The following is a 14,070-nucleotide window of genomic DNA, read 5'->3' as shown; positions in this document are numbered from 1 at the left end:
TTCTTTTTTTTTTTTTTTTTGTGATTCTGAGGATTGAACTCAGGGCCTCACACAGGTTAGGCAAGTGCTTTACCACTGAGCCACATCCCCAACCCTTAAAAATACTTTTCAGTTGCTCACTAATATATAATATGTAGTTTATCTATTTTTTTATAAAAATACTAAATACTGGAATCACAAATTTCTTATGTAATGTAACCTCATAAAATCTTAACATCACATCAAAGTATATTAAACACAAAATAAATGCATGCATAATAAAATAGTACAGTTAAACTTTTTTTTTCAAAAAGCAAGCATATGTGTACAATGCACACCAATTATACAGGTTGCTGAACATATACGGGCTGATATGAATTTGACCATTACCATTACCACTAAATGCCTACTTAGGCCCATTATGTATAAAGCACTGTGCTAAGTACAGAGCAGGATTTAAAGATAATTGTGATGACATCTTTTTTTCTCCATACACTTAAGTCTTGGAAGAAGCAGACATGAAAACAACTAGTCATGATATGAAGCAGAATGTGGGATAGAAAAAGTGTGTGCAAGGTGCTAAAAGAGTACAGAGCAAGGCACCATTGTTTCTGTCTAGGGGCTCCTTCAATATAGCTAATTCAACTGTTCGTTAAATAATAGGTATGAAATTATTATACTTCCTTTAAAGGATATTAATTTTCAATGTTATTAGTGTTCCTAGGATTTCAGAGTGGGTGTGGGAAAGAGAAGAATCATCTTGAGTCTCCTACCTTGTTGTGGACTATTTATTTGACTCAGTTCATAGATCCACTTGCCCAGGATCACACAGTTGAATTTAAAACTTTAAGTCCTCAAATGCATCACAATTTCTGACTATATCAGTCAATTATTTTATGCTATTTGGGCAATTACTATGCAGCATAACACTTTGCTAGAGAAAGACCGAGGCTCAGGACAGAGTCAGCAGGAAAGTTAGAGGACAATGTTAACTGCTTTTGGAATATAACTGACTACTTAAGCTATTTTTAGAAGCCAGAACCTTCTCATGGTTAAACCTGGATTGATTTTAAAGTATAGAAAAAAAATAGGTTTTTTGAGTTTAATGCTTAATTGCTATTAAGCATTGTTCAAAACATTTCTCTTTACCTTGCAAGAAAAATTTTAGATTCTGGATAAAATGTAATGGAAAGTACTATGGACAAGAAGTCAGGTGACAGAATGTCAAGAAAGTGCCTTAGGAGAAGGTCTGTTGGGGGTTTCAGAAAAAGGATTGCCATATCATTATTTAACACATATTTGAAAATCTACCATGTGCTAGGCACTTTATTAGGTGCAGTTGGTACAGCACTTAGGAGACAAGTATGGTCCCTGCCTTCCTGTAAGCAGCTTACTTTCTGCAACATTCTACACAGTTGAAACATTTTCCTCACTTGGCTCTAATTTTCTTCTACCTCAGAAACTAACTCTCCCTCCCAGGCTCCTTTGCTGGCTCTTTTCATATTTCAGACCTCCTCTTTCATTCTTCCCCTTGCTAGTTGCACACCTGCCATGTAGGACCCTGTCTATCCTTGGGCACCATAGGCATACCTGATCCAGGAGTTGGTACTTGCTATTCATTCTGCCTGGAAACCTCTGCCCCCAGTATCCACATGGCTTGCTTTTTCTGCACCAAACTTTATGATTTTCTAACCATAGCTCATTCTTATACAGGGTTCTGTTCAGTTGTGTATATGTTGCCATGTATAAGGTAATTGTTTTTTAAGTTTTAGGTGTTGGAGAGTCATACTATGCTGCATGTGATCTTACAGCCAGCCACCAGGGCTACTTAGAGCAGACTCCCTGGGCTGTGTGAAACAGTTGCCAAGTAGCGAAAGTTCTTCCAGTGTTCTTACTGGCAAGTGGGCAGGACAGGATAGGAGCCAATTGCTACTTCGACTCATGATAACAGAGGAAGTAGGGTCTAAAGGAAATTCCATTCCTAATGCTTAAAGTTTAGCCACAGTAGGGTAGGTGTCTTAAGAGTGAATTAAAATGCAAAACATTCAGAAAAGTCCAGTGATACCTGTGTCCCTTTTAGTAAAGTCATTTTATCTTCACCTCAGAGATCAACAGCATTACATATTTGCCAAATTAGAGCACTACCCTTCTGTGTAGTATATCAGTACATCTATATGTAACTGAAAATGTACTTTTCATTTTCAGCATGCCCAGAATTCTTTTATTTCAGTTATAATGAAAATAGATTTGTAGAAATGGTATTGGATTTTTTTCTATTATTATTATTATTTGTTCTACTTAGTTGCACATGACAACAGAATTGCATTTGAATTCATCGTGCACAAATGGAGTGCTACATTTCGGTTCTCTGGTCATACTTATGTAGAGATGCACCATTTGTGCAATCATAAATGTACCTAGGGTAATGAGTCCATCTCATTCCACCATCTTTCCTACTCCCATGACCTCTCCCCTCCCTCCCCTTTTGCCCAATCCAAAATTCCTCCATTCTTCCCATGGGTATTGGATTTTTATTAAACTTTCCAATGAAAATACTAGTTATTTAAAATAGAAATAGAAGAAATTTTTTAATGTGAGAATACAGTTTATTATTCTTTTCAGTTCTGATAGAAAAATGTTTTTTATGCAATGTGTTTGTCGAGAAAAGCCTTAAGGTCCTTCAAAGTATGAGATACTCATATTTCTAATAACCATTTCAAGCAGAGCTGGTTTTAATTTAGGGAAAGGGAGAGTGGCACTGATTTCCTGTTGCTTCACTTTTCATAAATAATGTCAATGTGTCTGGAATGGTTAAAACATTAAGACAACCTTAACTTACAGGTTCAAGTTGATGAGCTTTCCCAGCTACTTCAGAGTACTTTGCTCTCTATCACAGGCCATCTCTTAATATTTTTGAACTGGTTTGTAACTTGATACTCCTGTGTAGATATTGAATTACTTTTGAAAATGACAAAATGGTGTAAATTTTGGGAGACTTCAAAAATATTAATAACCTTCTACATAAGGACAATTGGTAGTGTTTTCCTGGTTTTATTTCACAAATGGATATTCAGGTAAGATCAGTGTTTTTGTTTAAGGTTGAATCCCTGTTTTTAGACTCACTTGTTTCAATAGGCTATTGACTTGCTGTGCATGAATTGTTAATATAACTTGTGAAGTTGATTGCTTATTTAAAATTGGTATTTATTTTTAGAGATATATGTTTACTAACTGCAAAGTTAATTCTTTTTCTCAATTGAGCGACTACTAGAATTGTATGTAATAAAAAATATGAAGTTAAATCTTTCTACTAGTAATTATTAAATAGTCTTACCTTTAGATTTTGCTAAACTAAAAGATAAATTATGATTAAAATTATGTCTCGGAATTGGAAGATCATGTTAAAACAAAACAAAACAAAAAAAACCTCCTAAGCTCCTAAGCTTTCACCTAGTATCTCCTCTTGAACAATACCCAGTAGACGCTCAATAAATGATGGCAACGTGCAATTATAATGAAAAACGTGAGCAACAGCATTAGACTGCCTCATAATAGAAAACTGTTATGATAGAAGTTTGCTCAACAAGTTAATTTTAAAATAATTTTAGATGTAGGATTTCTGATATATTTCTCAATTTTATCATTAAATCTCAACCTTCACTTTGTTTTGAGGGATCCAAGTGAAGGCGAAGCCAGTGGCAGAACCGACACCTCAAGGTGAGGAGCCACTATTAATACTTCGCTGCTAGGTCCCTGTGAATGGAAGCGGATATTCGAAATACTTTCAGCATTTAATAATCATGAATAGAACTAATAAATAGATAGTATGTATATTGTAAATTTTTATATTGGGGTGGGTTTTCCTAATGTTGCCTAGCATTTAATTAAGTTAAATCAATTTTAAGTTTGTGTTTTCCAGAAATTATTTTGAATTGTATACTTGGTGAAGAAATAGCCTTTTATCCTATCAGATATTTCATGGCAGAAAAATTAATAGGTTAAAAGGAACTGCTTTTTTTCTCTATTATGGTGTAACTAAATTATCCTAAGTCAAATCACACAAATACCAGTATATTGGTAATATGTAGGAAGATTTGACATTAATGTGTATTTTAGGTGAGTGCTCAGTTTTAGGCCACATTTTAAAACTCTCTCTTGCCATACTTTATGGGGGTTTTGACCTTTAATACTACTTGGATGTCCATTTTGGCAATGGTTCTCAAACTTGAGCACAGTCAGAATTATAGGGAGGATTTGATGTTTTTTTTTTGTTTTTTTTTTTTTAATGTGTTGGCCCTATGCCCAGGGTTTCTGATTCAGTGAAAGGTAAGGGATATCTTGAGCATTTGCCTTTCAAACAAATTTCCAGGCCTTGTGGATGGTGGTCTGAGAATCACATTACAGATAAGTTAGTCTGTATATTCATATTTAATAAGTGAAAATTTTGAAAAATTAAGGCATTAAGTTATTTTGAGAATACACAAACATTATGGGATACAGAATAACTCTCAGAGCTGGCTTTATTTAGAAATAATTTTGAGCAGCTCAACATGGGCCTCTGATTTAATTTTGACTTTTGTTCAAAGCATTTGAAATATGAAACATAATGAGCTTTAGAAAAACTTAATGTTTACCATGCAGTATTCTTTACAAACTGTGCTGTATTTATGTTTAGTAATAATCATTGACCTGCTTCTTTGTAGAGGTAGGTACCTGAGTCCCCATGGTAGGGAGCAAAATCAATATTTTTAACTTTTTTCTACGTATTAAATAAACATGGAGTACTTTTGTTTTCAGCCCCTTGCTCGTATCTCATACCACATTTCTGTAAAGTTTTTCATCAAGACATTGAATAGTGTGTGGTGTCACAAGTGGCTACTAATAATATTGTAATTAATCTACATGCACTTTTATCATTTTAGTATGACTGCTAATTTAACATAAGAATTTAACAACTAATCTTTTATAAATGTTTGTTTACAAAGCCCTTTTCACATTTCCTTTTCTTTATTATTATTGGGTTTTGTTTTATTATTTTTGAAGAAATATTCAATTGAATACCTACTACCTATAAGGTGCTTGCTGGTCATTTAATCCTCACAACAACCAGGTTAAAAATACCCTTTTTACAAATGAGGAAATAGCAAGGTCATAGGCGGGACTCCCTCAGTCCTAATGAGGCTCCTTCATTTCAGAGAGATGGTGTGGTACCGTAACTAGAAGCACAGGCTCTTGAGCTAGGCCATGAAGGTTTGAGCTGTGTTCTACAACTGACCTATTTGTATGACTTTGGAGAAGTTACTTTAGTGCTTCATGCCTCTATCTCCTCATCCTGACTGCCTCATAGGATTGTTTTGAGGCATAAATTAGTGAATAATACATGGCAGACACATAGAACAGCTCCTACATCTAGGAAGTCCTCAATAAATGTTAGCTGTTGTTCTGGGCACTATCAAGAGCTTTCAACAACTAATATTATCAGTGATAATGCCTGTAAGACACAAGCAGAAAAATATCTTGTATCTGTCTATTGTTCCTAAGGTCACCATATCATCATCTGGGGGAATAAGACACCTAATTTTTACTCTTCAGCTTCCAACTCAGTAGTTCTATGACCTTAGAAAATTATGTTTTCTAGGCATCAGTTGTGTTTTTAAAATGAGTGCCCAATGAAGCGATCTGGCAGGCCCCTTCCATTTCTAGTACAGTGAGTCCACCACTGGAATTAGGCATGTGATGCTAATAGAGGACTCTGGTTGGCTCTGCCAATCCAAAGAGGCTATGATGCAATGGCTTAGATTCAGTAAGCAAAGAAAGGGAGGTAGAGATGTGAAATAAATACTTTCCATGCCTATTTAACAGTACTTGGAAATTTATTTATTTTCTCTACCTTTTTCCTTATTTTCTCAAGTTTGCATAGTTAGCAATATTTGGGGACTCAAATATATAGAAATGAGAGGCACAATGTATATGTGTATATAAATAATTGTATAAAGGGGATATATACATATATATCAGTATTGATATAAATATATAAATAGAAAATATTTATATAGTAGATTATGAACTTATTTCAGAGTATGCAGTTTTTTCCTTAAATCACAGATTAGTGAGATAGGTTAACAAGTTAAAGTTGTAACATTTGTCTGTATTTGGATAATTGATAAATTAATTACCTAGTATTAATGAACATCTGTATTTGGATAACTGATAAATTACCTGGTATTAATGAAAAATCTACTAGTTTTACTTCCCTATGGTTATTTGAAATAGATTTTTCTGGTTCTATGTTATTTGTGAGGTACCTCCATAAGCAAAATTCAGTGAGGTAGATTAATGTAACAAATATGTCTTAATTACATACCAGCATAGTTCTAGGTGCCTGAGGTATGTCAGGGAATGAAATAGACAAAATTCCTGGCCCTCTTGGAGTTTACAATCTAGTGGTAGATTTAAATGTATGTTAACCTAATTAATGGGTTAAATAGTGTATTTGAATGTGACAAGCATTGTAGAGAAAATAGAGTAGGATAGGGGGGTTTGTCGTGCCAGAGTCAGGGTATAGTAAGATTTGGAAAACGTAAGGGAATTAGCCATGCAGCCATCTGGGGAACTGTAAAAACCTGGAGACAAGAAGATACCCAGTGTGTTCAAAGAATAGCATGGAGACAAAATGGCCTGATTAAAGTGAGCAAGGTGGAGATAATAAGAGGTAAGGGGGTGGGCCCTGTGTAGTGGCTCACACTTATAATCTCAGTGACTCAGGAGGCTTGGGACGGAGGATTACAAGTTTGAGGCTAGTCTCGGGCACTTGGTGGGACCCTGTCTCAAAATAAAAAATAAAAAGGCTGCAGCTCAGTGGCAGTATGCCCCTAGGTTCAGTCCTCAGGAAATAGAAGAAAATAAAAGCAGCCTTGTAGATGATTTGAAGGTTGTCTTTAGTGAAATGGGAAAACATTGGAAAATTTCAAGAAGTATACTATGTGACATCTTTACATAATTACAATACACAATACAACATTCTTAGCATTACCAGGTGTAAATAATTCTCTTTTCCTCTATAGTCATTACATTCCTCCTACTCAAAAAGGACAGAAAAAGAGGACATTTTTCTTTATATTTCAAAAATATGTTTACAAGCAGAATGGTGCCTGCTAGCAGTTCCTGGTGTGTGTGTGTGTGTAGAAGATAGAGAATCTATTTTTGCAAACTTGAACAGAGAAATATGGAAGGAAACTGAAAAAAAAACAGTTCTTCATTTTAAGCTGCAAATTTGTCTCCCAAAAACAAATGTATTTAAGAAAATATGCTATGTTAGATGAGTGATGCTGAAAGTCAAAACAGATGACGTCCTCAGGTCTGCTGTAGTAGTAGCGAGATAACATGAATCTTTCTATCTACCTACAAGTTGAATAGCTTTATTAGGCACTAAGTTGTGATCACTCATATTTTTATCTGTGTATTGATTTCTTTGCTGAATGGAATTCTGTTTTCATTCTTTCCCTTTGCCCTCTGCTTCCAGAAGTACATCAGGGGAAGCAAAAGAAAGAGACAAGGAAGAGGGTAAAGATTCCAAGCCGCGTTCTTTGCGGTTCACATGGAGTATGAAGACCACTAGTTCAATGGACCCTAATGACATGATGAGAGAAATCCGAAAAGTGTTAGATGCAAATAACTGTGATTATGAACAAAAAGAGAGGTTTTTGCTTTTCTGTGTCCATGGAGATGCTAGACAGGATAGCCTCGTGCAGTGGGAGATGGAAGTCTGCAAACTGCCACGTCTGTCACTTAATGGGGTTCGTTTCAAGCGAATATCTGGGACTTCTATTGCCTTCAAGAACATTGCATCCAAAATAGCAAATGAGCTTAAGCTGTAAAGAAATCCAAATTTACAGGATCAGGGAAGATACATTCATAAATGAGGTACAGTTTTTGAATGTACTGGTAATGCCTAATGTGGTCCACCTGTGAATCTCCCCATGTAGAATTTGCCCTTAATGCAATAAGGTTATACATAGTTATGAACTGTAAAATTAAAGTCAGTATGAACTATAATAAATCTGTAGCTTAAAAAGTAGGTTCACATGTACAGGTAAGTATATTGTGTATTTCTGTTCGTTTTTTGTTCATAGAGTTGTATAATAAAATATGATTGCTTAAAAACTTGTATAGTTGTCTAGATTTCTGCACATAAATGTACATTTGATGCTTTGAGTTGAAAATGTTTTTTCCCTGTTATTTACATTTTGGTGGGTTTTTTAAATTCTTACCTCCGTCATGCAATTTTGAAAATTGTGTCCAAGATTAAAAGTGCACAAAAGTAGTCTTTACAATTGTAGCATGGACTTTTAAAAATTATTTTAAAATCATATTGAAAATTAAATCAGAAGCTGATCAGCTTTATTATACACAGAATTATTCCTGCTTATCTTTGCTCTTAGCCTTGTTATCAAACAAGGTTTAGTTAAGAAGATACAAAATGTTTACAGTGTCAGCACTTAGAGTTTTTAAAATAAAGTACGTGAAAATAAATAATAGCTTTGGCTTGAGCTAGGAAGTACTGGGGAAAATTAAATCTATTCCAAGTTTCTTTTGAACTTTGAAGTGTTTTCTGTCCCACTGCTAATTATAGCAGCAAAATTGAAATGAATCAATACTTCAACTGACTATTATAATGTAAACTGTCACTTAGGTCAGCTGCCTTCAGAATACTGCAATATAATTGCAGAAATGTAATAATATTGGGACTGTTTCATAGCACAAACTCGTCTTTACAGTGTTGATCAATGCATCAGTTAAGAAATAATGCCACCTCAGGAATTAACTGGCATTGGGAACATTCGCTTCATTCTCCTCCCATCCTCTTCAACCACCATGCACCCCTGCCTCTATAACCTCTGTAAGTACTTAAGAGACCTGTGAGCAAAACATACTATTTATGACAGTTTATCAATGATTTACGCTTATGTGGCTGTTCAGTTTGTTCCCACGTAACCCATTTGATTTCAGTATTTTGCCAGATTTCTTGTATTTATTCTTCTTCATTATGCCTATAATGTGCAGCTTTGTAATTGGCATTTGCCTACTTTTCTTTCATAATTAGTGATGTATACAATGTAAAACCACTAGTAAAGGTACCTTTTAATACTTGTTATTTTATACTGAATTAGCCTTTGAGGTTGACTGTGCAATGTTATTTAATATTGTAATTACTGTAATATCAACATATGGGCCCCATCTGCACACTCTTGAGAAATAGAAAGTGTATTCAGATTTTATCAAAGAGAAATGAAGCTGTGATAAATGCTGTAGTTCCAACCTACACTGGAAAGCTCTAAGTGTAGGTGATGTGCCATTCTGTAATGGCTTCCAGACAAAGATGAATTTTACATTCTGTACTGTACTGTGATGTAGCTTTCTTCTGTAATAGTTCTGTTCAAAAATGAAGTGTATTTTTGCCTTAGCAAAGGGTGATGTTTGAAAAAGCAAAACAAAACTGTGTAGCCCCTTTATACTCCAGTGTCCTTCAGAACGAGCGATGCAGTTCTTTCTTCACTTTCACTGGTGCACACTGAAATTTTACTTGAACAGTTCTCATAATAAAGCACTTGTCTTTGGCTCTTTATCAGAATGTGAATTCCCTGTTTACTAGGACAAAAATATTCTGTAGGGGGAGTTTATTTGATGTGTTCTAAATTTACTTGGCAAGGAGTAAAATTAAGTAGGTTTTCAAGATGTCATTATGAGAAGGATTTAATTTTTTTAATAAGAATTCCTTTCATTGAAATACTTTTCAAAAAATAGATAGACTTCAGGCATTTTCCATCAGGTAGAAACTGACATTTTTTACATTTTCTCACTCAGGCCAACTCTTATGTTTTGTGAAAGGAAATTTTACTTCACTATTTTTTGAACTAAAAATGAAATCTTGATATTTACTTTAGATTTACATTTTATGTGTTCATAACAACATAAATAATTTTTGAAGACTTAGAGGAATTTTGAATGTTTTCATTATAAATACCAGTGTGTATTAACTGGCTATGTGATACCAGGATTTTCTTGGCTTCTATGGAAATACTATTTGATATGACATCCCTTATGTTAAATTAATTATTTTGTAGAAACTGAGGGCACAGTATTTTATTTGTTAAATAAAAATAATAAGATGAAATATACTCCAGAACATTGACCCAGTAATATTCTGTAAGATAGAATTTGATTTTAAATTCAAAAGGCTTTATTATGAGGTGCTTTTCATCGGAACTACCATTGCACATGTGAACAACAAATGCAACATGATAAGTTAGCTGCCAATTTATTGTAAGAAATTCTGTCACCCTGTGTGAAACTAATCTAGATCTCTGCCTTCATTTTTAAAATCTCTATTTAAGATGTATAAAGGAATTGTAAGAAAAGGTTCCTACCTCTCCAAGATTTTCATCCATTTGAGAAGACAAAATGTAAATGTGCACAACCGAAAAAAACCCACTCAAATAGAGAACTATGAAAGTGCTGAGACAAACACAGACAACAGGTGCTGTGGAAATTCAGAAAAGAGTAGGTTCTGTATGGATACCAGAAAGGAAAGCCTTTTCAGAGTTAGAATGGAAAAGACCCACCAGATGGAAGACACATGCAAGAAAAGGCTCGAAGGTAGTGAGAGTTTTCAGACACATGTTAGAAATGAACCACATATTCTGGGTGGCAGCAAGCTTCTCATGGATCGATTAACAGATCATACAAAGCACCGATTTGCAGCCTCATTCAACTTCACTGACTTGATATATGGTTAGCGGGGAGCAATGAGATTTGCTAGATTTTCTAATACATCATTGTTAAAGAAGAGTAATTCGTTAATTCAGCAAGGTGTTGTTTGTTTTTTTAAGTATGAACGTATATATCAGATTCTAAGTTCTGAGGAAATAGTGGGTTTTTTAAAAAATCTATAACAAATTTATGTGCTGGGTTGAAGACAAGGCAAGAAGATCTTTTCAGAGGTTATTAGCGGTAAAATATCTATAAAATAGCATAGATGAATGGCCAACCCAAGGTTGAAAAATGTAGAGAAGGGTATATTTGAGAGGTATTTCAACAAATGTGCCAACAAGATATTAGAAGTAGGATTTGTGGACTATTAAAAAAAAAATGAGTGGATAGCAGAAGCAGCTTCCTGATGTGATTCAGGTTTTCAACTTGTATATCAACACTTCTAACCCTAACCCTAGTTTGCATGAGGCCCCAGGTTCAATTCCAAGTAGTACCACCATAAAAGCTATTTTTATCTAACAAGGAGTAGTACACTTACCCTCCTACAATGAATAGACAAAATACATGAAATAACAATTTCATACAGTGTTGTCATCAAAACAAAAAAGTGTTTTCCAGACGTTGGATATCAGCCCACAAAGGACAATAATCCCTAAAAGGAAGGAAGTGAAAGAAGGCTTACTATTGACCCAACTCTCTACCCTGAGAGGATTTTCAATCTATGGCACAGAAAATGAGGGACCTGTGTGGAATCTGTATCCTCCCTATTTAAGAAATCAGAACTGAGATCAGAGAGGCTAAGACAATCCGCAGGGCAGAGAACTGGAGCTGTACAAAAAGCTCCAGAAATCTGCAGAGATGGGCATATGCATGTGAAGAAACTATCTGAAGCCAGAGAAGGAGCCACCTGAAAGTATTAGAAGGAAAAATCATGTCTCATGCAAGAGTGCATATACTCTAGCCGGCCATGGTAGAAAGCCTCGTAATTCATGGAGCAGTGGGTATAGTGTTGATAAATTTTCCTCAGTAGTAGTAGTATTCCTTCGGTCCTGCTTAACAATGCTATATCCACAAGGATAAATGTCTCTAATAGTTTCAGAACAAATTTCAAGAATATGTACAGGAACACAAAATGCGTATCATCCAATGAGTAACTAACCTTCACCATATCTAGCATCTGTTCAAGATTATCCTGCATGCAGATGTGCAAAAAAGTACAATCTAGAATGAGGAGTGGGGCAAAAACATCCATGAACACTGACCCAGAAATGGAAGAGGTGGTAGAATTAGTAGACAAAGACATTAAAACAATTGGAACTATGTTTAAGAGGTTAGAGGAAAATTGAAGGGAAATAGAGAAGTGAGTGGTATAAAAAACAATTCAGATATCTAGAAATGAAAATTACCATTTCCGAGAACACATTGGATGGAATTAGCAAATTAAACATTGTAGAAGAAAAGATAGTGGACTTAAAGACAGAATGGAAACTATCCAAAATGAAACCAGAAAAATAGTGTATCAGGGAGGAATAGGGAGGCAAAACAACCAACCATTTGAAGATGTAATAGCCATAATTGTTCAAAATGTGCTAGAACATAAGCCTGCAGACCCAAAATGTTTAATAAACACCAATGAAGAACACAAGTTTTCATATCACAAGTTACCTTAAAACTAGTGATTGAAATAAAACCAGGCCCACACCACAGGATGAGGGGATTCATTGCAGAACAAAGAACAAAGATAAGAATAACAAATTCTTGTCAGATACAGTGCAAACCAGAAAACAATGGAAGAAAATAAAAGTAGGATTATATACAAAATAAAATTTCTTTCCAATATAAAGGTGTTTTGTATGTGCAAAACACAGAAGTTAAGTATGAGAGATAAAGTATACGCTAAATAGTTTGTTTGATTTGGCCCATTCCATAATGCATACATACATTATATACTGTATCAAAATGTTGATAAAATGTAAAAATTTTATATAAAAGTATACAGTGTTGTAAGTTATACATTTATAAAAGAATTTATCAATAGTAGACATGTACTACAAGAAATGTTAAAGGAAATCCTTCAAGCAAAAGGAAAAATACACTGGATGGAAATCTGTATCTACTCAAAAGAAAAAAGAATACCCTAAATACCAACTATGTTAAGAGTAAAAACAATAACAATGTATTGAGATACACACATGTAAAATTAAAACTTAGGATAATATAGCACAAAAGCCTGAATGTTTTTTACAAAGCTTTTATATATATATATATTAGTTTAATACCACTTTAAAATGGGTTATAAATTAAAGTTGTATGCTGTATACCACCAAAAATACATAAATTACAGCTAATAAGTCAACAAAGGAGATAGATTTTAGCATTCTTGGGATTACATTGATCTAAAAAGTTCCTTTAAGCTAAGGAAACAATCAGCCAAGTGAGATAGACCAAGGAATGGATCTCTTTGTAAACTATATACCTGATAAGGAGTTAATATATAAAATATGTAAGGAACACATCTCTAAGAAAACAACCCAATTTAAAAATGGGCAAGGGACCTGAATAGATAATGTATATGCTCACAAATGAAGACATCTAGATGTCAACGGGCATCTGAAAAAAATGCTCAAAATCACTAATCATCATGGAAATGCAATTCAAACCACAATTGCATCTCATAATCTTCCTTTTTAATATTTTCTTAGTTGTTGATGGACCCTTTTTAAAAATTCATATGTGGTGCTGAGAATTGAACCCAGTGCCTCACACATGCGAGGCAAGCATTCTTCCCAGCCCTCATAACCTTTTTAATCAAAAAACAAAAGGTAAGTGTTGGTGAGTACGTAGAGATGAGGGAATCCTTTTATATATTTGGTGGGAAAGTGGAACTATATGATCCAGCAGTCCCACTTCTGAGTGTATATCCAAAGGTTATGATGTCAGAATATCAAAGAAATATCTGCACTCCCAGAAAGATCAGTAAAGGGGAAGATGCACAGGGAAGGGGAGAGAAGGTACTGGGGACTGAATTAGAACAAGATACATTCCATGCTTTTATAATTATGTCAAAATGGATTCTACTGTCTTGTATAACTAAAAAAAAAAAAGCAATAAAAAAATACCTGCATTTCTGCATTCATTGCAGCATTATTTACAATAACTAAAGTATGGAGTCAACTTAAGTGTACATCATAGATGAACAAATACCAAATGTGTTGTCTATTCATACAATGGAGTACTATTCTGCCTTTAAAAAAGAAGGAAATTCTGTGATTTGTGATGACATGGATGAACCTGTATATTAAGTGAAATGTACTAGACACA

General features: G+C 34.4%; 1 protein-coding gene across 4 annotated transcripts in view; it reads left to right on the top strand.

Annotated features, from left to right (window-relative positions):
* Positions 1-9,604, top strand: part of Mark1 (microtubule affinity regulating kinase 1) — a 107,452-nt gene extending 97,848 nt beyond the window's left edge. For 3 of the 4 annotated variants that reach the window (XM_015483625.2, XM_048809337.1, XM_048809339.1), the window contains 2 exons: positions 3,652-3,696; positions 7,502-9,604. In XM_015483625.2, the coding sequence (XP_015339111.1) occupies positions 3,652-3,696; positions 7,502-7,856 (400 nt within the window). In that variant the 3' untranslated portion in view covers positions 7,857-9,604. The remainder of the gene's footprint in view (positions 1-3,651; positions 3,697-7,501) is intronic. The other variant, XM_048809338.1, reaches the window with a different exon arrangement.
* The last annotated feature ends 4,466 nt before the right edge of the window (positions 9,605-14,070 follow it).

This window comes from Marmota marmota, unplaced genomic scaffold (genome assembly GCF_001458135.2).
Source record: "Marmota marmota marmota unplaced genomic scaffold, marMar, whole genome shotgun sequence".
NCBI lineage: Eukaryota > Metazoa > Chordata > Mammalia > Rodentia > Sciuridae > Marmota > Marmota marmota.
This window is presented reverse-complemented; position numbering and strand designations above follow the sequence as displayed.